At 35.6% G+C, this 22,500-nt stretch overlaps 1 protein-coding gene across 3 annotated transcripts in view; it reads right to left on the reverse strand.

Annotated features, from left to right (window-relative positions):
- Positions 1-15,036: 15,036 nt before the first annotated feature.
- LOC115223659 overlaps positions 15,037-22,500 on the reverse strand; it is a 232,348-nt gene continuing 224,884 nt past the window's right edge. The window contains exons 2-7 of one of the 3 annotated variants that reach the window (XM_036512389.1): positions 21,399-21,508; positions 19,752-19,865; positions 19,179-19,322; positions 18,605-18,716; positions 16,390-16,654; positions 15,037-15,376 (exon numbers count right to left, since the gene is read on the reverse strand). In XM_036512389.1, the coding sequence (XP_036368282.1) occupies positions 15,056-15,376; positions 16,390-16,654; positions 18,605-18,716; positions 19,179-19,322; positions 19,752-19,865; positions 21,399-21,508 (1,066 nt within the window). In that variant the 3' untranslated portion in view covers positions 15,037-15,055. Of the gene's footprint in view, positions 15,377-16,389; positions 16,655-18,604; positions 18,717-19,178; positions 19,323-19,742; positions 19,866-21,398; positions 21,509-22,500 lie in introns of those variants that run through there. The other 2 variants (XM_036512388.1, XM_036512387.1) reach the window with 2 other exon arrangements.

A 22,500-nucleotide genomic window follows, 5' to 3' on the forward strand; every position in this document is an offset into this window, starting at 1 on the left:
CCTCACCCTACACTTTATTCCAGATCCTAAACAGTCATTCCTCCGTTTGTAACCCCTCTTCTTCGTGGGGGCAGATCCTTATCTTCAAAGCTTCTGGCCTCATTTGTTGACCCTCTAGAGGCCTGGGGCTAAAATGTGTGACCAAATATGAATTATATGTATATTAGTGGCCATGTGCTCATGTGTATCTGTTTGTTTTTTGTGTATGTGTTTGTATGCAGATATACATATGGACACACGGACACACAAATTTCTTCGTCAAAGGCATACCAGTTATATGTTTCTGTGTGTGCATATGTGTATAGATGTGCATGTTTATGATGTATGTGTGTATATACATGTGTGTTTATGTGTGAATGTGAATAAATGTTTCTGTGTATGTACATGCATATGTGTATCTGTATGTGTGTGTGTATATATATATATATATATATATATATATATATACCTTTTCCATCCTGTTGAAAAATTAAGCACCAGAAAGTATACCTTGTATATATATATATATATATATATACGCACACACACACACACATATATGTGTGTGTGTGTCTGTATGATGTTCACGTTTCTCTATGTGCACACTTATATGTGATTGGGTGTATATCATACACATGCATGTGTGAATGTATGCTTGTGTGTGTATATTTGTATATCATATATATATATATAATATATATAGATTTTATATTATATGTATATTATATATATATATTCTATATATAATATATATATATGTATATTATATATATATATATATATATATATATTATATATATGTATGTATATTATATATATATATATATTATATATATATATATTATATTATGTATATATATTATATATATGTATGTATATTATATATATATATATGTATATTATGTATATATTATTATACATATATTATGTATATATTATTATATATATATTATGTATATATTATTATATATATATCATGTATATATTATGTATATATATATTATTATATATATAGATATGTATTATATATATAAATATATATGTATTGACATTATGATCCAGTTTCAACAAATGAAGTTATACAAAGAACCAGTTCTTTCATATTTGACTGCTGCACTGTAGTCCACTGCTGCTGCTGTGATGTTTTATATTATTGCCATTATTATCATCATCATTATTATTATTATTATTATTATTATTATACACACCAGATTAGACTGTTGGAAAAGAAAAAAAAAATTCCGAACATTAGGTTACAACAAGTAACCTTAGATGCCAAGAACCCTCCTAAGTACCCTAGCCTGTCCCTAATAACCCTGTTTTCTGGAGCTGTATGAAACTGGGTTTTATGCCCCTTTCCTCTATCCATCTGTTCAGATCTTTAGGGATCGTTCCCAGTTCACCTATAACTACTGGGGTACATTTTACCCGCACTTTCCATAGACTCTGTAATTCAAGGGCTAGGTCCTGGTACCTAGATATTTTTTATATACTTTTCATATTAGTTTTTATTTTCATCATTTGGTACTGTAAAGTCAATTATAATAATAATAATAATTATTATTATTATTATTATTGCTGTTACTATTATTATAATTGTTGTTGTTGTTGTTGTGGTACCATAGCCAGTGAGGTAATGACTGCCCCCTGCCATCACCCCACTCCTTACTTCCCAGGCATCATGATTGCTTGTTGGAAATTATAGCAATTTTCTTAAATACCAGCTCACTCCTCTCCTCTCTTTAGTGGTGGCCTTCATGTAACAAGTGCTGTTGGTTTTGGTTGGAAATATCTTGGGGGAATCAAGTTCTGATGTCTTTTTTCTTTTTTCTCTGTTTTAATTCCTGTTATTATATACTTCGTTACATGCAATGTGGTAAAATGTTTAAGAAGTTCACGTTGCAACTGTGGGGTTCCAGGTTCAATTTTAAAACAATCCTGAACAAAAAGTCATTTCTATAGCCTCGTGACAAGCCCATATCTTTTGAGCGAAATTAGGTGGAAGGAAACTGTGTATTAAAGCCTGTCAGGTGGATTGCACCTGCACCTGTAATTCCAAAAGGTGCAGACAATTACTTTAAAGGGTAGACATCATCATCATCATCATCATCATCATCGTTTAACGTCCGCTTTCCATGCTAGCATGGGTTGGACGATTTTGACTGAGGACTGGCGAACCAGATGGCTGCACCAGGCTCCCAATCTTGATCTGGCAGAGTTTCTACAGCTGGATGCCCTTCCTAAAGCCAACCACTCCAAGAGTGTAGTGGGTGCTTTTACGTGCCACCGGCACGAGGGCCGGCCAGGCGGTACTGGCAACGGCCACACTCAAATGGTGCTTTTTATGTGCCACCTGCACAGGAGTCAGTCCAGCGGCACTGGCAACGACCTCCCTCGAATGTTTTTTTTTTCCGTTAAATTAATTGTCTTACTCAGAGTTTCTACAGCTGGATGCTCTTCCTAACGCCAACCACTCCGAGAGTGTAGTGGGTACTTTGTCTGTGGAATATTCATCCACGTCTATATTGTTCAGTCAAGAGCAGATAATTCAGTGGATCAAACAACTGAATCTTTATCATTGAATGGCAGCGATCCTCTACCATCACCACAACCTACTTCACTGCACCACAGTACACTATGTACTGGACTACATTACATTATCCCACACTATATTATACTCCACTATAAAAACAATACACTGTACTGCATTTTACTGCAGCTGCACCACACATACTGCATCATCATTCACTATACTATACAACAGTATACTATTCTGTGAAAGCATATGGCCTAGCGGTTAGGATATTCAGCCCACGATTGTAAGGTCATTGGTTCGATCCCCAGCAGCATGTTGGGCCCTTGAGCAAGACTTTGCCTTTCATCCTTTCAGGGTCGATAAATTAAGTACCAGTTATGCACTGGGGTCGATATAATTGACTTAATCCATTTGTCTGTCCTTCTTTGTCCTCTCTGTGAAATAGGTGTTATTGGGTCAGCCCTCTAAAGAAATAGGTGTTATTGGGTCAGCCCTCTAACCTTTTTATCTGTTTTATTTTTTCCACTGTCCATGTTGTTGCTGTACAAATGCCAAAATATGAGTTACCAGGTGGAACTGATCCAACTGTAAGTGGTTATAATGCCGCAGTTGGATTTTGCTTCTCTGAAGATTTCTTCATTTGCAATTCTGTCAATGTCAGGTGACTTTAAGGATCTTCCACGGGCTCTGTCAGTGCAATGTGCCCTGTTTTTCTGTCCACCTTTTCTTATCATTTTTCATGTTTCACTGCCATACAGAACTGTTGACAGATCAACCGTACTACAATAACTGACCCCTTATTTCAGAGAAAGTGCTACTGTTGTCCAGATCAGGCACAGAAGCTAGAATATGGCTACAGCATGGCCAATTCTGCTTAGCACATCACTACTTGATGGCTACAGCATGGCCAATTCTGCTTTGCACATCACTACTTGATGGCTACAGCATGGCCAATTCTGCTTAGCACATCACTACTTGATGGCTACAGCATGGCCAATTCTGCTTTGCACATCACTACTTGATCATGCTGCCCAGGTAGGGGGACACTTCACAGCAGTATACACCTATACTCGTTTATCACAGGTGTTCAGTTAAAAAAGAAAAAAAAAACACCATGTTAAACGAATCAGTAATAAACGAATTATAATTTTCATTGTAAGCCTCCCATGTTGTTCCCCTAATTTACTCCCGAAACATTTCAAAACCGTTTTTTACCCTTTAGCATTCAGATTACTCTGTCAAATGTAAAGCCTGTTTAATTACATTGTTTTAAATTAATTGTACAGCATCTTGTAACTCTGAGATTTTGATGATGTCCCTGTTTATTTTTAAAATGGCTTTGTAGGGTAGGTGTGAAAGGTCAGAGCTGGCTGGTTTGAGCATAAAACAGGAAGACAATTTGGGCCTGATACGGCCGGGTTTAAACACTAAAGGGTTAAACACAAACAATGATATTGTTTCATGGTTGGAAAATTATTTAGAGTGAAATTCAATAACATCTAACAGTGAAAAATATTTTTCCCATTCACTGGTTGCATGTTGATGGGTATATGTATATAAATTTATATACTTTATTTAAAGCAACAAAAAATGATGATAGGTTGAATTTTCTGCTGCTTTAAATAAAGCATATTACTCTACCACTGGTATTTGAGTACTCTTTTTTCCACCTTGTTTCACATTTATGTGTTTACTCCGGTATAAATTTATATATATAAAAAAAATGCTGACTTGCAGCTTGGTGCATTCTGGGTAGCTGGGCATTGTGGGTGGTTCCTGGAGCATGCCTTTGGAGTCCAAGAAGAATTTTTGACTGATTGCTGACCTGTGTTATCAAAGGTCAATTTGTGATGAGCATAACACAAATCACAATTGAGTGTACTGTGTTACCCCAGATCAGGGATAAATGATGATAGATGTACCACTAGTGTTCTGTGTTACTCCAGATCAGAGATAAATGATGATATATGTACCACTAGTGTTCTGTGTTACCCCAGATCAGGGATAAATGATGATAGATGTACCACTAGTGTTCTGTGTTACTCCAGATCAGGGATAAATGATGATATATGTACCACTAGTGTTCTGTGTTACCCCAGATCAGGGATAAATGATGATAGATGTACCACTAGTGTTCTGTGTTACCCCAGATCAGGGATAAATGATGATATATGTACCACTAGTGTTCTGTGTTACCCCAGATCAGGGATAAATGATGATATATGTACCACTAGTGTTCTGTGTTACCCCAGATCAGGGATAAATGATGATAGATGTACCACTAGTGTTCTGTGTTACCCCAGATCAGGGATAAATGATAATATATGTACCACTAGTGTTCTGTGTTACCCCAGATCAGGGATAAATGATGATAGATGTACCATGAGCGTTCTGTGTTATCCCAGATCAGGGATAAATGATGATAGATGTACCACGAGTGTTCTGTGTTACCCCAGATTTGGGATAAATGATGATAGATGTACCACGAGTGTTCTGTGTTATCCCAGGTCAGGGATAAATGATGATAGATGTACCACCCCTGTATACTATTACACTGTATTGCACACTATACATTATACATATCACAACCTTACACTGTACTATTAATATTCAAGGGAACAAGGGGGACATCTGTGTGGTCATATGACCTACTAGAAATAGCAGCTAAATGTCCCAGGAATTATATTTACAGTCTTTCAGAAAATGTAGGATACTATTGAATTATATTGTCCCTGACAGATTTCAAATAAAATCCAGGATGGTCATGGCGAAATATACGTCTACTGGTTCATTGCCAATCTACAACGCAACCCCCAACACTATCACCTTCCTATAACAACCATACTATATACAACACTATTTTATCACTATACAGCACAACTATACTATATATACTATATACCCAACACCACTATTGCCATCCAATGAATAACATCATCAACTTTGTTATATACATCACATTATCACTATCCAGTTGGTTTAGTAAATGCATGAATATCACAACTTCAGTTACCTGTCTTTTATATGGGAGTAAAATTTAGGGATTTGTCCCCCATTTTTTTATATTGATTTAGTGAGATGGCTGACTCCAGAAAACACTAACATTTTTGATTTTCTGATTAAAATATACACACGTGTGTGTGTGTATTTATTTATATATATATATGTATGTATAAGCATAGACTTGTGTGTGTATGTATATATGTGTATGTATATATGTGTGTGTGTATATATACATATATATATATATATATATATGTATGTATATATACACATGGCCCAGTGGTTAGAGCATCGAGCTTACGATCACGAGGTTGTGAGTTCGAATCCTGGACCGGGCCGCGTGTTGTGTTCTTGAGCAAGGCACTTTATTTCATGTTGCTCCAGTTCACTCAGCTGTAGAAATGAGTTGTGATGTCACAGGTGCCAAGCTGTATCGGCCCCTTTGCCTTTCCCTTGGATAACAACTGGTGGCGTGGAGAGAGGAGGCCGGTATGCATGGACAGCTGCTGGTCTTCCATAAACAACGTTGTCTGGACTTCTGCCTGGGAGGGTAACTTTCTAGGTACAATCCCATGGTCAGTCATGACCGAAGGGGGTCTCAGATATATACATACACACACGCATATATATATGTACGTATATTCATAGTCAATTTATATAAACAAACAATTCAAATAAATGGCGGTGCCTCAGCATGGCCACAGTTTGTGAGCTGAAACTAGATAAAAAAAAACATAAATAAAAATTTAAAAAAAAAAATGGATGGGAGGACATGCACAACAAATATGTATAAGCTCAATGCTCAGTAAGGAGAGAACTTGACGTTTTGAGCATAAGCTCTTTGTTGGAAAAAAGAAAGGGAGAGAAGGAATCGCCAACGGCACATGTGTAGTTACATTGGAGAAGATATTATTGTTATTATTATTATATATAGTAATAACAATAATAAACTTTGGATGGAATTTACAAATATTTTAATCCCTATGCGAACTTAAAGGATGTATGTATGTTTATATTTTTATATATATATGTTGTCTGTGTGTATATATATATTCATTTATATATATATTTAGATATATATTCATTTATATATATATTTAGATATATATATTTAGATATATATTCATTTATATATATATTTAGATATATATATATATATATATATATATATTCATTTATATATATATTTAGATATATATATATTCATTTATATATATATTTAGATATATATATATTCATTTATATATATATTTAGATATATATATATATATATATATATATATAAAGGGCAAGCAACAGGTTACTTTGCCACATACCAAAAAATTAGAAATAGCAGTCAAAGACCACTTATTTCTATTTTCAACAAATATAACTCTACATAGTTATATTTGTAGAAAATAGAAATAAGTGGTCTTTGACTGCTATTTCTAATATTTCGGTATGTGGCTAAGCAACCTGTTGTTTGCCCTTTTTATTTATATATATATATATATATATAGAACTTTTTGAAAAGGTTCCTACTGATAATGGTTATATTTCCTTACCGAAATCTACCCGGAAATAATTGTTGATTATAAATTAATAATTATTTACCCTTATATTATCAATATATATATATATGTATGTATGCAAAAAAGGGTGGTATATAATTAATTTAATAAAATTAATAAATTTCACCTAGTAGATTTATCGGTATGGAAAAGACCATATTTGGTAAGGGTTATAATTAAGGGTTAATTGCAACAAGTTGCTCAAAACCACATACCGAAAGTATTAGAAATAGCAGCTAAATTGATCAATTTAGCTGCTATTTCTAATACTTTCGGTATGTGGTTTTGAGCAACTTGTTGCAATTAACCCTTAGTTATAATTATGTATGTATATGCATAAAAATGTGTATGTATCTATATACATATGCATATATATGTGTGTGGGTGTGCATTGAAATATATTGGGGAGTACAAGAGTACAGAAGGTACTCCCACTCTAAAGCAGAGTTTATTCACTTGGAGGTGATGATCCCCTCCCTTATAACTCCGAGTTTGTCGATGTATTTCCTTGTTGCCTCAAGGAAAATACTCACACAAGCTAACAACTCAGAAGTAGCTAAGAGCGAATAATAACAAACTATTAACAAATCTGTGCGTGTGTGTATAATTATATACATACTAATAGGTGCAGGAGTGGCTGTGTGGTAAATAGCTTGTTTACCAACCACATGGTTCCGGGTTCAGTCCCACTGCATGGCACCTTGGGCAAGTGTCTTCTACTGTAGCCTTGGGCCGATCAAAGCCTTGTGAGTGGATTTGGTAGACGGAAACTGAAAGAAGCCCGTCGTATATATGCGTTTGTATGTCTGTGTTTGTCCCCCTAGCATTGCTTGACAACCGATGCTGGTGTGTTTATGTCCCCGTTACTTAGCGGTTCGGCAAAAGAGACCGATAGAATAAGTACTGGGCTCACAAAAGAATAAGTCCTGGGTTCGAGTTGCTTGATTAAAGGCGGTGCTCCAGCATGGCCGCAGTCAAATGACTGAAACAAGTAAAAGAGTAAAAGAGATACTTATATTATACATACATGTACATATGCTATCTCTGATATATATATACTCTTATAATAGATGTCCAGCCCAGCCCCTGGATACGTCGCCCGGCTCACCGATAATCGGTGGACGCACGCAGTTGTCGAGTGGTACCTGCATGAGCGGAAACGACCACCCGTAAGACCTCCACGACGGTGGAGTTACGATTTCAGGAGGACGATTGGGATCACGTGGATGAGAAAGGTGTGATCCAGGGTGGAGTGGACAGCGTGCTGTGTGTGACCAGCGGTGTCAAATGGACGCCCGACGGACTGGTCGGTCAAGGTGATAATAGATGTACACTGATGAGATGGAAGGAATATGTCAATCTCGTTCAAACGTGGGATAAACTCATTAGAAGGAAGATAGAATTAATATCAAAATGGTTCAGGCAGAATATTTCATTCGAAAGGTATACATACATATATATATATATATAAATATATTTACAATCATACACACAAACATGTATGCATACATTTATATATAAATACACACCGTTCTCACAACTAGCCTCACCTTTCAACTACACACCTTTATATATATATATATATATATATATATACATATAAATATCTACATGTATATGGTTCATTTTATATATTATTGTAAAAATAACAATTTATGATGGTGATAATAATAATAATAATAATAATAATAATACCGTTTCCAATGAGACCATTCGTGCCCAATTTTTTTATTGTTTATTTTTAATCACCAAATTTGTCTTTTTGTCACCCTCTTTCCTACCTATCTATCTATCTATCTATCATCTATCTATCTATCTCTGTGTTTGACTATCTGTCTGTTTGTCCACGGATATCTCTATCTGTTAATCTACTTGTTCCTGTCTTAGGAGTTTTATTCTTTTTTGTTTTCCCTTTCTATTTTTTGGGGATTCTGAACACCTATAAAAAATAACACTTCTCTTCTCTCATAGACACACTCACATACTTCTTTCATAGACTCAAACACATATACAGACTGAAATGACAAAACGGAGACAAAAAGAAGAGTTAGGCTTCAATTCCAAGGGAGAGAAGTAATTTTTTTTTTTTTTTTTTTGAATTTACAAAAATTGTGCCAATATCATTAATTGACAAGACCAAAAATATTGATTATATAAATATATACGTGACTCAAAAACTGAAATAAAGCATGCAAGTAGAGACTGCAAATACCAATGGAACGGCTGTCGGCTTCAAATGAATGAGTGTGTGTGTGCATATATATATATATATCCATATATATACCCTCTGTGTGAAAAGTCTGGCTGCATCCGAAAAAACATAATATTATGAAACAAAAATATACAAAAAATTTATTACACGAATCTGTTACCACCACAACAGTCAACTATTTGACGCCGAACGCGAGTTTGATGTTGAATACATCCACGAATTTTCCGCTCAGATAGCTCTTCCCAAGACTGCAAGACGGCTTCGTGCAAATTCATGCCTCGGTTCGTAAGCAAGCTACTTACCACACTATTTTTATGGTAACGTGACAAGGAGTTAAAACTTCTATCTTGGTAAACTTTAATAAGAGAGAGATAACCAACTTTGTTAGAGATCTTTCTTCAAACATTAAAAATTCTGCGCTACAGATAAGTCTCAAAACAAATATGTTAACGTGTATGCAGCCAGACTTTTCACACAGAGGATATATATTATTAGATGAATGGGAATAGAAGACTGATTATATAACTATGTGATAAAATTATTGAATATTTAAACCTATTACTGAAACATTGACTATATAACTAAGTGAATGAACAACTGACTATATAAGTATTTCCAAAAGGCTTACTATATAGATATATATAATAATAATAATATTAGGGAGTAAATCCAAACTTACAGGGAAAAAATTAGATTTAGGATTAAATCTAATTTTACAGTATAAATATAAATTAAATTAGAGATAAAACCACTATTAGGCAAATCAAACAGTGAAAAACAGAGAAATAAAAATAATTATATATATATCAATTATTTTTATTTCTATATTTTGGTTTGTTTTTCACTGATTTGCCTAATAGTGGTTTTATCTCTAATTTAATTTATATATATATATATATTTCCTAAAAGCTGATTATATAAATACTTTCAAAAGACTGCCTGTATAATTATTTCTAAATAGCTGACTATATAATTATTTCCGAAATGCTGACTGTTGTAGATATCTCCGAAACACGACTATATAAATATACGGCCCAAAGGCTGACTATATAAATGTGCAGCCAAAAGCTTGACCAGAAAAGTATATAAGACCACAAGACTATATATATATATATATATATATATAAACCACCACATGGCTCTTATGTGCCTTTAGCTGAGTCATTGAGGCCAGATGTCCAGACTGAGGATTACTGAGTGCATTGTTTCAATTAATCTCAGGGAACCTAGGGAACAGTCTTTGCTGTCACCTAGCCTCCTCTGACTCAGTTATTTAATAATATGTATATATACCTGTATGTGTGTGTGTGTATATTATATATATATACATATATATATACATATATATATATATATGAATTAATATTTAGCAGAAGTAACAGAATCACTCAGGGTCCAAGAGTTTCATGCATTGGCAATGAAATTGTTTGACTTTTAGTCACTCTGTTGCTTCCGCTAAATATTAATAAATATATACACATACTCATGTTTTGTATTCTGTTTTTCCTGTTTGCACCAACATACCTATATATATATGTGTGTGTATGTATGTATATATGTCTGTATGTATATATATATGTATATATATATATGTATGTATGTATGTATATATATTTATATATATATATATATATCTGTACGTATATATATATATATGTCTGTACGTATATATATATATATATATGTCTGTACGTATATATATATATATATATATGTCTGTATATATATATATATATGTCTGTATGTATATATATATATATATGTCTGTATGTATATATATATATATATGTCTGTATGTATATATATATATATATATGTCTGTATATATATATGTCTGTATGTATATATATATATAAATATGTGTGTGTGTATGTATATATATATATGTGTGTGTGTGTGTGTGTGTTTGCATGTGTGTATACATTTATTATGTATGTAGGTAGGTGGATAGATAGAAAACAAACTGACTGGCTAAATTAAACATAAAAACTATATATATATATATATAAACATTGAAAAACACACAAATATTTGCACATACTTACACACACGCATACTCATAGATATACGCACACATCCATACACCCATAGAGTTGAGAGCTACAGCTGACCCAAGAACTGGTCAAGCAGCCATTCGGTCAGTGGTATTGACGCCCTTCACATCCAATGGCCTCTGCCTTTGACTTACACAGTTAACTCTCAATGGTTCAGTCCAAGTTCACATGGAAAACAATAGGTGCCATGAGGAGGTATTGATGCCCAGTATATCTGTATGTTGTCATTACGTTTACTAAGTTGCAATCCCTCCCATGGAGTTTAGAAAGCCACTTCAATGTATCCACCCTGAACTGTGGCCACAGCACACCCCTGGTTCCAGTCAGTATGTTTCATTGCTGATTTTATGGATATTTCTACTTTGGAAAAATAGTCAACTGATTGACAAAAATTTGTTGCACTTGTTTGAAATAAATAAAATATTTTTAAAAAAAAACGTCTGCTATTCAAAATTTTTTTTTTTAATGTACATGTATATCTGTGTATTTGTCTTTTGATCTCATTATCATCATAATTATTCTGTGTTCGCATTATTCTGCCAAAATTAATCCTTTTTTATCCACATTGTTTTGAACTAATCATGCATTATCTTGTAGCTATGAGATTGTGATGAAGTAGCTGTTAATTTTTAAAACGATATTGTAGGTTGGTGTGAGAGACCAGATCTGGCCAGTTTGAACATAAAACAAGCAGAATACTTTTGGCTGGATACGGCCGGTTTAAATGCTAAAGGGTTAATGTCCACTTTTCCATGTTTGCACAGACCAAGCAGAATTTGCTGAGACATATTTTCTACAGCTGGATGCTCTTCCTCTTGCCAACCCTCACCTGTTATATTTTCCCATGATCAGGCATATTTCCTATGACAGGTTGTCCTTCTTGTGGCCAAACAAGGTAGCATTTTCTCATAGTCAGGCATATTTTCTACAGTTGGTTGCCCTTTCTTTCACTGACCTTCACCTGTTTCCAAGCAAAGTAACATTGTCCCATGGTCAAGCATATTTTCTACTGCAGGTTGCCCATTCTTTTACCAACCCTCACCTGTTCCCAAGCAAGATAATATTTTTCCATGCTTGAGTGAGTCAGACAAATTATTTTCTACAGCTGGGTACCCTTCCTGTCACCAACCTTTGCCTGTTTCCAAGCAAGGTAACATTTTCCAGTTGTCAGGCATGTTTTCTTCAGCAGTGAAAGAAGGTTTTTTGCTCAAGAACACAACGCATCACCTGATCCAGGAATCAAAGCCACAATCTTAGAATCTCAAATTTAATACTTTAACCTCTGAGTCATGTACTTCCACATATGTAGTATGTATGTATATATATATATATATATAGATTAGATTAGAGGTTGTGTTAACCTCATGAAGGGATGGCTTCATCCAAAGAAATACTGGTTCAATGTCTGCTATAATGAATCCATAAACATATAAAACATCCAAAGGTATATTTTTTTCCCCTCTGAAGATATTTGGCTCAGGTCATATAGATATAGATTCAATATTTACTGAGCATTGATTGAAACAGCTGTAAAGTAAAAATCATTAATTTGTACTTTTCAGATAATGATGAACTTACGATGTAAAGTCTTGGTTCCAAACGCAAAATATCGACTTCTACAGACGGTCTTCACAGCGGCATAAAGTGATAGGATAAGTGTGTCACCATTGGTGGTGGCCATGTAGAGAAGGACTTATAATTATGCCAAGTTTCGTTTATCCTCGTACTTGGGAAGCGGGCCAGGGAAAACCTTTAATGAACAATCCTCATACCTAAATTTCAGGAATGGAATTTTAAGACTAAAATTGAAAGAAGGTTTATGTTTTCTTACCCACAGGCTCCACCAGGACTACAATCACCAGACTGTCCCCTATAGCCTTCCCCATATTACATCCTGAGAACACAACCAAGTCTTTAACTAAACCACATATATATATGAGTGACACTATGTCGGTTACAATGACGAGGGTCCCAGTTGATTTGATCAACGGAAAGTCCTGCTGTGAAATTAACGTGCAAGTGGCTGAGTACTCCACTGACACATATACTCTTAACGTAGTTCTCGGGGAGATTTCAGCATGACGCAGGGTGTGATAGAGCTGGCCCTTTGAACTATGGAGATTACTCATGTTCGCCAGGTGAGTGGACTGGAGCAACGACACAACGCCCCAACGGGAATCGAACTAATGGCCTTACGACCGTGAGACGAATGGCCCCTTGTCACTAAGTCACGTGCCTTCAAAAACACTATATACATATAAATGCACATATGAATACGTGCCCAAACAGGGTGTTAAAGGTTCAGGCATCTGCGCCCCTATTCAAACCCCACCAAAGAACTCCGACACATTTATCAGCCCTACACGCCTACCAACTCCTGAAACAAGTGCTACAGTATGACCACAGTCCAGTGACTAAATCCAGTAATATGGCATAAACTAACCTCAAGGCTACGGAGAATTTTTTTAGGGAACGAGGGCAGAAGGGATGAACTGAATTATATTTCCCTCAGTACATAACTGGTACTTGCTCTATTCAGCCTGAAATGATGAACAACTAAGTAAACTCCAGCAGGATTTTGATACCCAACATAAAAAAGGGCCATTCAAAATACAATGGCCATCAAACTACGACAGCAGCAGCTTCTGCCCTTGCCGCTGGCCCCAAGAATGCTCCTTGCCACCAAGCCACGTGCCTTCAAAAACACTATATACATATGAATGCACATGTGCATACATGCCCAAACAGGGTGTTAAAGGTTCAGGCATCTGCACCCCTTTTCCAACCCCACCAAAGAACTCCGACACATGTATCAGCCCTACACACGTACCTATTTCTTTACTACCCACAAGGGGCTAAACACAGAAGGGACAAACAAGGACAGACAAACGGATTAAGTCGATTAACGACCCCAGTGCATAACTGGTACTTTTTTAATCGACCCCGAAAGGATGAAAGGCAAAGTTGACCTCGGCGGAATTTGAACTCAGAACGTAGCAGCAGGCGAAATACCGCTAAGCATTTCGCCCGGCATGCTAACGTTTCTGCCACAACCCCTTAACACCCTACAGATATTTCTACCCAACAGATTTGCCTTCTTATAATCAAACAGAAGAATTTTGACACCAAGGGACGTAACTCTTAGTAAATTCCACAATTCTTTTCCATAACTTCATTTCGTCCCTTCCTTTTACAACAACCAGAAACCAAATTTTGTCACCTCCTGCCACAAGGAACAGTCGAATATTTATTCTATGCCTTCCATCTCTGACTCGGAAACACATGTGTTTTAGATAACCATCCAGCTATCCAATATCTGGTTATCTGACGATAATTTTTACATTAAACTGAATATTTTTTCTCGAGTATTTATTTACTATTTTTCGTTTTTGGATTTGGTTCGCAAGATTCTTTATATGAGTTCGTATGTTGAAGCATATTCTATTGTGTCTGAGGAGAGTCATTTCCTTTTTCTGCCTTATTATGTAACACACTCACCGGTAAAATTTCCACGTTTTTCTTATTTTTATTGTCCTAAAATTTTCGTTGCGTCTTGCAACCTTTTAAATAGTTTTATTTATTATACTTTAACAAGAACAGCTTCGAAGTCTCGGATTGCTTATCCTTCATCAGACTGTGATATGTTTGAGTTCATCTATTAAACTGCCCACAGCTATAATGTAGTCAATCATACCAAAAATGTAAAATCATAAACCATTCTTTATTCTACAATCTTTAATCGTTGTTGAATATCGATTTCATATAAATTAGATCGCAGTCCGCAAAGTTTATGAATATAATTCTCTTGAGAACAATTCAAATATTGCCTGAAACTCTTACAATGATTACAAAGAACTGGGACTGAGTCCATGAGGAGTCCAGCTCGTTCTTCCTTTTGGTTGAGTTTATCTACCAGGAGTATTTTCAAGGAGTGGTACTTGCCAATAGCATTGGAATATCGTAGCTTCTGTTTCTCATTTACACTTCGTTTCAATAGTTGTCTTATTTGGTTCAAAAGATTCTCCAAATGAAACAGCTGGTTCTAGAAATAAAAAGAAAGTGAAATTAATATATGTATTCTAGAAATCCGTTCCCTAATTGAGTCGTCACGAGCTGCCTCGCTCAGTTGTCGCCAAGTAACTACTTGGTTGAGTCGTCACCGACTGATTTTTACTTGGGGTGTTCTTGCTTTATAACTATCCAGAAGGATAGATATATCATTGAGAACAATAGGTTTAGATGGTGGTCTTGTTATCTCTATTCTAGCTTTTAGTGAAGTAGAAGAGGTTAGAAAGAATCAAGTAGTGATGACAATATTTCGGCCTAGCTAAATGCATCTGGAAAATGTAAAACTGCTGTCTGAGAAAAACCATTCTTCCACCGTGGGAACAGTTCTTTTGCAGTTTTAATTTATACTTGGCTATGGTGGATCGAATCCACTTCATGTATGCAAGATCCACTACATATATCTATCTATCTATCTATCTCTCTCTCTCTCTCTCTCTCTATATATATATATATATATATATATATATATATCGCTCTCTCTCTCTCTCTCTCTCTCTCTCTCTCTATATATATATATATATATATATATATATATATATATATATATATATATATATATATATACAGGTAAGAAGGGTGTTGGTAGTAATTCCATATCTTGTCTCCAGTACAAGCTTTGAACACATAAGGGGTGTAGCACTATCAAAGGAAGGTTAATGGAGAATTTAGTCTTTAGGTGTGGCGAATGCGCAGTTGCAAAAAGCACTAAAGCTATGCAGGCAATAGGTTCCCTCAAATGCTTGGGTGGATCATTAGAAGTAGTAGATAGCTTTTGTTACCTAGGGGACCAAGTTAGCAGTGGGGGAGGGAGTTCTGAGAGTGCAGTTGCTAGGATAAGAATGGGCTGGGTGAAGTTGAAAGAGCTTCCATCATCAGTCCATCGATTAATCCATCAATTAACAAATTCAACAACCAATCCATCAATCAATCCATCAATCAATCCCACCATCAATCAACTATTAAAACATATGTGAGGATTAACCATACCTGAGGGTTTTCCAAATTGAGATAAACCAGGTGTTCTAAAGCCATTGAGAAAACTTCAACCTCTGATACGCTGCTCAACAAATGGTCACTGTTACTTTCCAACATGTCCTTGAAATACTTCTTGGCATTTTCGAATTCCTCTTTCAGCAGATAGCAGTGAGCAATTGCGTGAATGACCTTTATCTTTCCAATGAAATTTGGGTTTATCTGGTTGTAGATATCCAAAGCGTCATGAAAATATGTCAGGCTGTTGGAGATTAGATGCCTGGAATAAGAAGATGACCGTAGTGGCTTGATGATGAGATTGTGTCCAAAGTGGTTGTGGTGGTGGTTGAGGTCGTGGTGGTTGTGGTGGTTGTGGTGGTGGTGGTGGTTGTGGTGGTGATGGTGGTGGTTGTTGTGGTTGTGGTGGTGGTTGTGGTGGTGGTGATGGTGATGATGGTGGTGGTTATGGTGGTGGTGGTGGTTGGGGTGGTGGTGGTGGTGGTGGTGGTGGTGGTGGTGGTAGTGGTGATGGTGGTGGCGGTAGTTGTGGTGGTAGTGGTGGTTGTGGTGGTGGTTGTGTTGGTTGTGGTGGTGGTGGTGGTGATGGTAGTGGTGATGGTGGTGGTGGTAGTTGTGGTGGTAGGGGTGGTTGTGGTGGTGGTGGTGATGGTTGTGGTGGTGGTGGTAGTTGTGGTGGTAGTGGTGGTTGTGGTTATGGCGGTAGTGGTTGTGGTGGTGGTGGTGGTGGTGTGGTGGTGGTGGTGGTGGTGATGGTGGTGGTGGTTGTGGTTGTGGTGGTGGTGGTTGTGGTTGTGGTGGTGGTGGTGGTGGTGGTAATGGTGGTGGTGGTGGTGGTAATGGTGGTGGTGGTGGTAGTTGTGGTGGTATTTGTGGTGGTGGTGGTTGTGGTGGTGGTGGTGGTGGTAGTTGTGGTGGTGGTGGTTGTGGTGGTGGTGGTGGTGGTTGGCAGATAAAAACTATATCAGAGTGAAAATGAAATAAAAGCCAAAAAAAATATTTTGCTAGATACCTGTTATCTTGTATTTGCTTTAGTCATTACAATGCGGCCATGCTGGGGCATTGCCCGGAAGAACTTTTTAGTCAAAGGAATTGACCCCACTACTTACTTTTTAAAGTCTGGTACTTGTTCTATCAGTCTCTTTTGCTGAACCGCTAAGTTACAGGGACATAAGCACACCAGTACCAGTTGTCAAGTGGTGACAGGGGACAAACACAGACACAAAGACACACACATGTAGATATATGTAGACTGACTACTTGACTGACGCCCTTGAATTCCTACATCACAGTATTTGTAATGACTAGCACATACCACTTGTTGTTCCATTATTACCATTATCCCCATAACATTTCCCCTTTTAAGTTTTTCTCTTTTTTCTTAGGGAGTATAATTTTATTTCTTTTATTAGTAATAAATTTTACCTCACCCCACCTTCCATTTTTGAGTTTTTTTCAATATAGTAACGCATCTAATTTTTCATTTGGCATCCACTTCCAGGAACTCCATACATTTTCTTTTTCTTTCACTTGTACATCTTGTACTATTATTTCACTTGTACTATTATTACAAGGATGTTTGCAAAAGGAACATGAAGGCCTGTAACATCAATATTAGCGGTTGGGAGGCAGTTGCCGGCAACCGTGGAGAATGGCGACGTACCGTAAGAGAGGGAATACAAAGGAGTGACAGAGAGAGAGAGAGGAGAAATGGAAAGAAAGGAAGAGACGTAAACAAGAGACTATGGCACTACAACCAGCCAGGAACAGTCTTCGCTACATTTGCGGCACCTGCCAGAGGGAGTGTTTGTCCAGGATAGGACTACACAGCCACAGCAGGAAATGTATCAGGACATGAAATATAAAAGCCGGACTAGACTACTTTATGCGCAACTCCATTGTCTCCCGAGACAAAAAGGATGCCAACCAACCAAACTATTATTTATAGTGGTGTTGATACTTGAAAAGTATAACATAACCATTCCAATGGTTCATCCATTCCCTTGGGTTTGCTCTCAAAGACTCTTTTGTTTTAGATTTATGTGTGTCTTGTATTCCCATTCTCTTTCTTTTACCAAGTATAGCATTTTCCCTATGTGTTTGGTAATCACACCATCTTCCCAACTTTGTTTCCCATTCTTATATACCCAAACAAACACATTTTCACCAATTTTAAAATATTTTGCTGTATTATCCATTTCAAAGTACTAACATTCTCAAATACACATCGCTAATGTAACGCAATACCAAGGAGGTGTCCATGTGTAGCCATCTATGCTTCTTTTGGATATCCTTGGCACTGAACAGGAGTTGTAGTGCTTTACCTGGAGAAAGAAGGAGAAATATTAACTTCAAAGTTTGGCACAAGACCAGCAATTTTGGAGAGGGGGTAAGTTGATTACATCAACCCCAGTGTTAGACTGGTACCTGCTTTAATGACCCCGAAAGGATGAAAGGTAAAGTCATGTTGATTGTATGAAATATTGGTTTCAAATTATGGCACTGGGTTAGCAAGTTCAGGGGAGGGGTGTAAGTTGATTACATTGACCCCCAGTATACAACTGGTACTTATTTTATTGACCTCAGAAGGATGTAAAGCGAAGTCAACCTTGACAGAATTTGAACTCAGAACCTATAAACAGACAAAATACCACTAAGAACTTTGCCCAACATGTTCGTAATTCTGATAGTTCACCATCTTAAGAAGGAGAAATGTTAATAAAGAAATCAAACAAATATTTTAAGTAGTTTTAGATTTTACTTACAACTTAAGACTATTTACTTACTGTGTCTTCCATACTCTCGGGATAATAGCTTTGCTACATTACAGTACGATATCACAGATAACTTTGGATTTACATTAACAATTTTCAATCTTTCACTAAGTGCAGCATTATAAAATTCAAATGCTTTGTGACATTGTGAACCATCTGTTGAAAGAGAAAATGAAATAATATAAACGTAATATTTACCTATGGCCAGAGATGCTTTCACAGAAGACTGTAAATGAACAACACTGCATGGATGACAGTGACATTCGTTTACAACTATCATGCAAAGTCAAGGTAGGGAGATAGCAACACACTCATAAACACAAACGCACAAACACACACACACACACACACACACAAATATATGGCTTTTATCAGTTTCTGTCAACCACATCCACTCACACAAATTGATTTGGTTGGCTCAGGGCCATAGTGGAAACCATCTACCCAAGGTGCCATGCAGTGGGACTGAACTCAAAACCATGTTATTGGGAAACAAAATTCTTCACCATACAGCCACACCTGTGCTTAAACAGAAAGTAACAAAATATTTAGGGGAAAAAAGGGGGCTGGTGGTACCATACTTACTCCTTTCGTAATTAACACCCATTGTATTCAGCATTTTAGATAAAACAGGATTACTCGAGCCTGACATTTTCTTTAAGTTTTCTGTTAATATTTTCTCACATTTATCATAATAACCTGTAAAAAAAAGGAAGAAGAAGAAGAAGAAGAAGAAGAAGAAGAAGAAGAAGAAGAAGAAGAAGAAGAAGAAGAAAAAAAAAGAAAAAGAAGAAGAAGAAGAAGATATAAACACACTTACCTTTGGCATACCTGGACAGTTGAACGTTAAACATGTTCACACAGTCACACTCGATGAGAGGTTACTGAAAAGTTCCTGACTGTAAGGATATCACAAAAAGCCTGTTTCAAGATCCAATCTTCCCAGCTCTTTTACAGGATTTAGAAAAACTGAAGGACCACTACACCAAGAGGGGAATATGTTGAGTAAAATCATAATTAGCTGATACTCCTGCACTTCCCTTGACTCAAAGCCAGGAACTTTTCAGCGTCCTCTTGTATGTATATAATCACATGTTTTATGAGGAGGTGCTGAAAAGTTCCTGGTTTTAAGGATATCGTGGGGCCCAACATTTTGAGTTCTTTTACAGGACTTAAAAAAACTGAAGGACCAATACAGCAAATGTGAGAATCTGCAAGGGGAATATGTTGAGTAAAATCATAATTAACTGATCCTCCTCTATTTTCTTTAACTCAAAGCCAGGAACTTTCTCAGCGTCCCCTAATGTGCATACATTTAACAACCACATGACAGAATCTATAATGTAGTCTTCAGCCTTGCATACATGGTACATGTGGGGCTATGGGTCTGTGGATTGTACCTAGTCTTGCAGTCAGAGATGCACATAGTCAGGAGACAGGCCTCTGACTAAACAACAACAACAACAACAACACCATCAGCATGTAGCCGGATGATGTCAGAATAAAAGACGAGATTTGATTCACATTTGGTCATAGGTCTACTGGATTGGGGCCTAGCCTGGGGTTAAATAACGAACAACTACCATTTGTAACAACCACAACCACAATGATGACCACCACTACTACTACTCTTACATATCTTCTCATGCATGGCAATTATTTTTTATTTTTCCCCCTTTTTTGAGTTACACCAACTCATAAGGGCCAGTTTCCCAGTTTCCACGACGTAAATATTTCTCAGCTGGATGGGACACCAGTCCATCACAGGATAATTCACTTTTTGCCAGCTGACTGGAGCAACGAAAAAATGAAGTGTTTTGTTCAAGAACACTACACATCGCCCAGTCCAGGAATTGAAACCACAATCTTATGATCATGAGTCTAACACTAAGACCTGTGCTTTCACTCATGGCAACTATTACCAGACACAAACACAATCTGTCACATATTACACATGACCACAACTGCAAATCAACAAAGAAGCCTCTATGTGGTGACTCAACTTGCTAGAAATAGATAACAATCAAAATTTCCCCTGCAAATCACTGCCTTATTAATAAAAGGGCACATTAGACAATGTACCCCTTGTTTCCCTACACATAAGAAAAAGGATTGACTTTTTACAGCTGGTAGACGTTTGATCATAGATTTGCTCAACAAGTGCTGACCTGGGGCCAAATAAAACCACCACCACCACCATCACCACCATGAGAGACATAATACAGTTATTACCAACAAATGAGAGGTTGTAGGCCAGGGTAGAGGCACATTTGATCTTCGCATCCTGCACCATCTGTGGGCTCGCATCATTAACAGTCATGTTGTAACCCATTTCTGCAAAACTGATTGTTAATTTGGTTCTATAATTATTTAGTTGTTGATGATATGTATTTAATTATTAGATTATAACTGTACGTAATTTGTAAGATAATTAACCAACGAGATATATAGATCGTAAAATAGTTATACGGTTCTTTTATCATAGGTTATACGTTTATAATTTGATTTTTAATCTTTAATTTTTTAATGTATTTCATAAATATATTATATTAATATTTAATATTTATGTAAATAATAATAGACTAATTAATTAATTTATTTTTCATTATATGTCTATATATTTATTGACAGAGTAAATTTTAGATTTTAATTACTATATTTGTTGATCATAATTTAGTTATTATTTTTAAATATTTTATAATTATTAGATGTGAACTTAAATCTAAAAATATGAATAGTGATTATTTTGTTAAATAATTTGTTAATTAGATATTGGACTATAACTGAGTTAACGATATTCGTGAGTTTATTATGTTTTTTTAAAGCCATATTATATCTTAATAAATAAATACATATTTTTATCTATTTTTTTAACTTAAAAATAAATATTTAACATAATATATGGGTTGTATGACATAATCCTAATGTTTTAAGTTTCTAATTTAGATAATAGAGTTTTTTTTTTATAAGAAAAATTATTACTTCATTTATTTCTTTAAAAATATTGTTTAACTATATTTGCTTATTTATTTAATGATTATAATTAACCTGAAGATTGACTATAATTTTAATTCGAATTTTCAATTGAATTTGAACTTAATTGTAATGCGAATTTAATTATAGCCATGACACGTACGTAGAGTTTTTACTTATTATATTATATTTATCTTTTTTATACTTTTTGGTTAATAAAAAAAAATTTTAATATAAAAATATAAAAATTAAAAAATTAAAAATTTAAATTTTATATTTTATATATAAATTATATATTATATTAATGATATTTATGTTTTTGTTATTTATGTATTGATTTATGTCTATCACTGTTTGAGTT

The sequence above is a fragment of the Octopus sinensis genome, linkage group LG23, assembly GCF_006345805.1.
Source record: "Octopus sinensis linkage group LG23, ASM634580v1, whole genome shotgun sequence".
In the NCBI taxonomy this organism is placed as follows: Eukaryota; Metazoa; Mollusca; class Cephalopoda; order Octopoda; family Octopodidae; genus Octopus; species Octopus sinensis.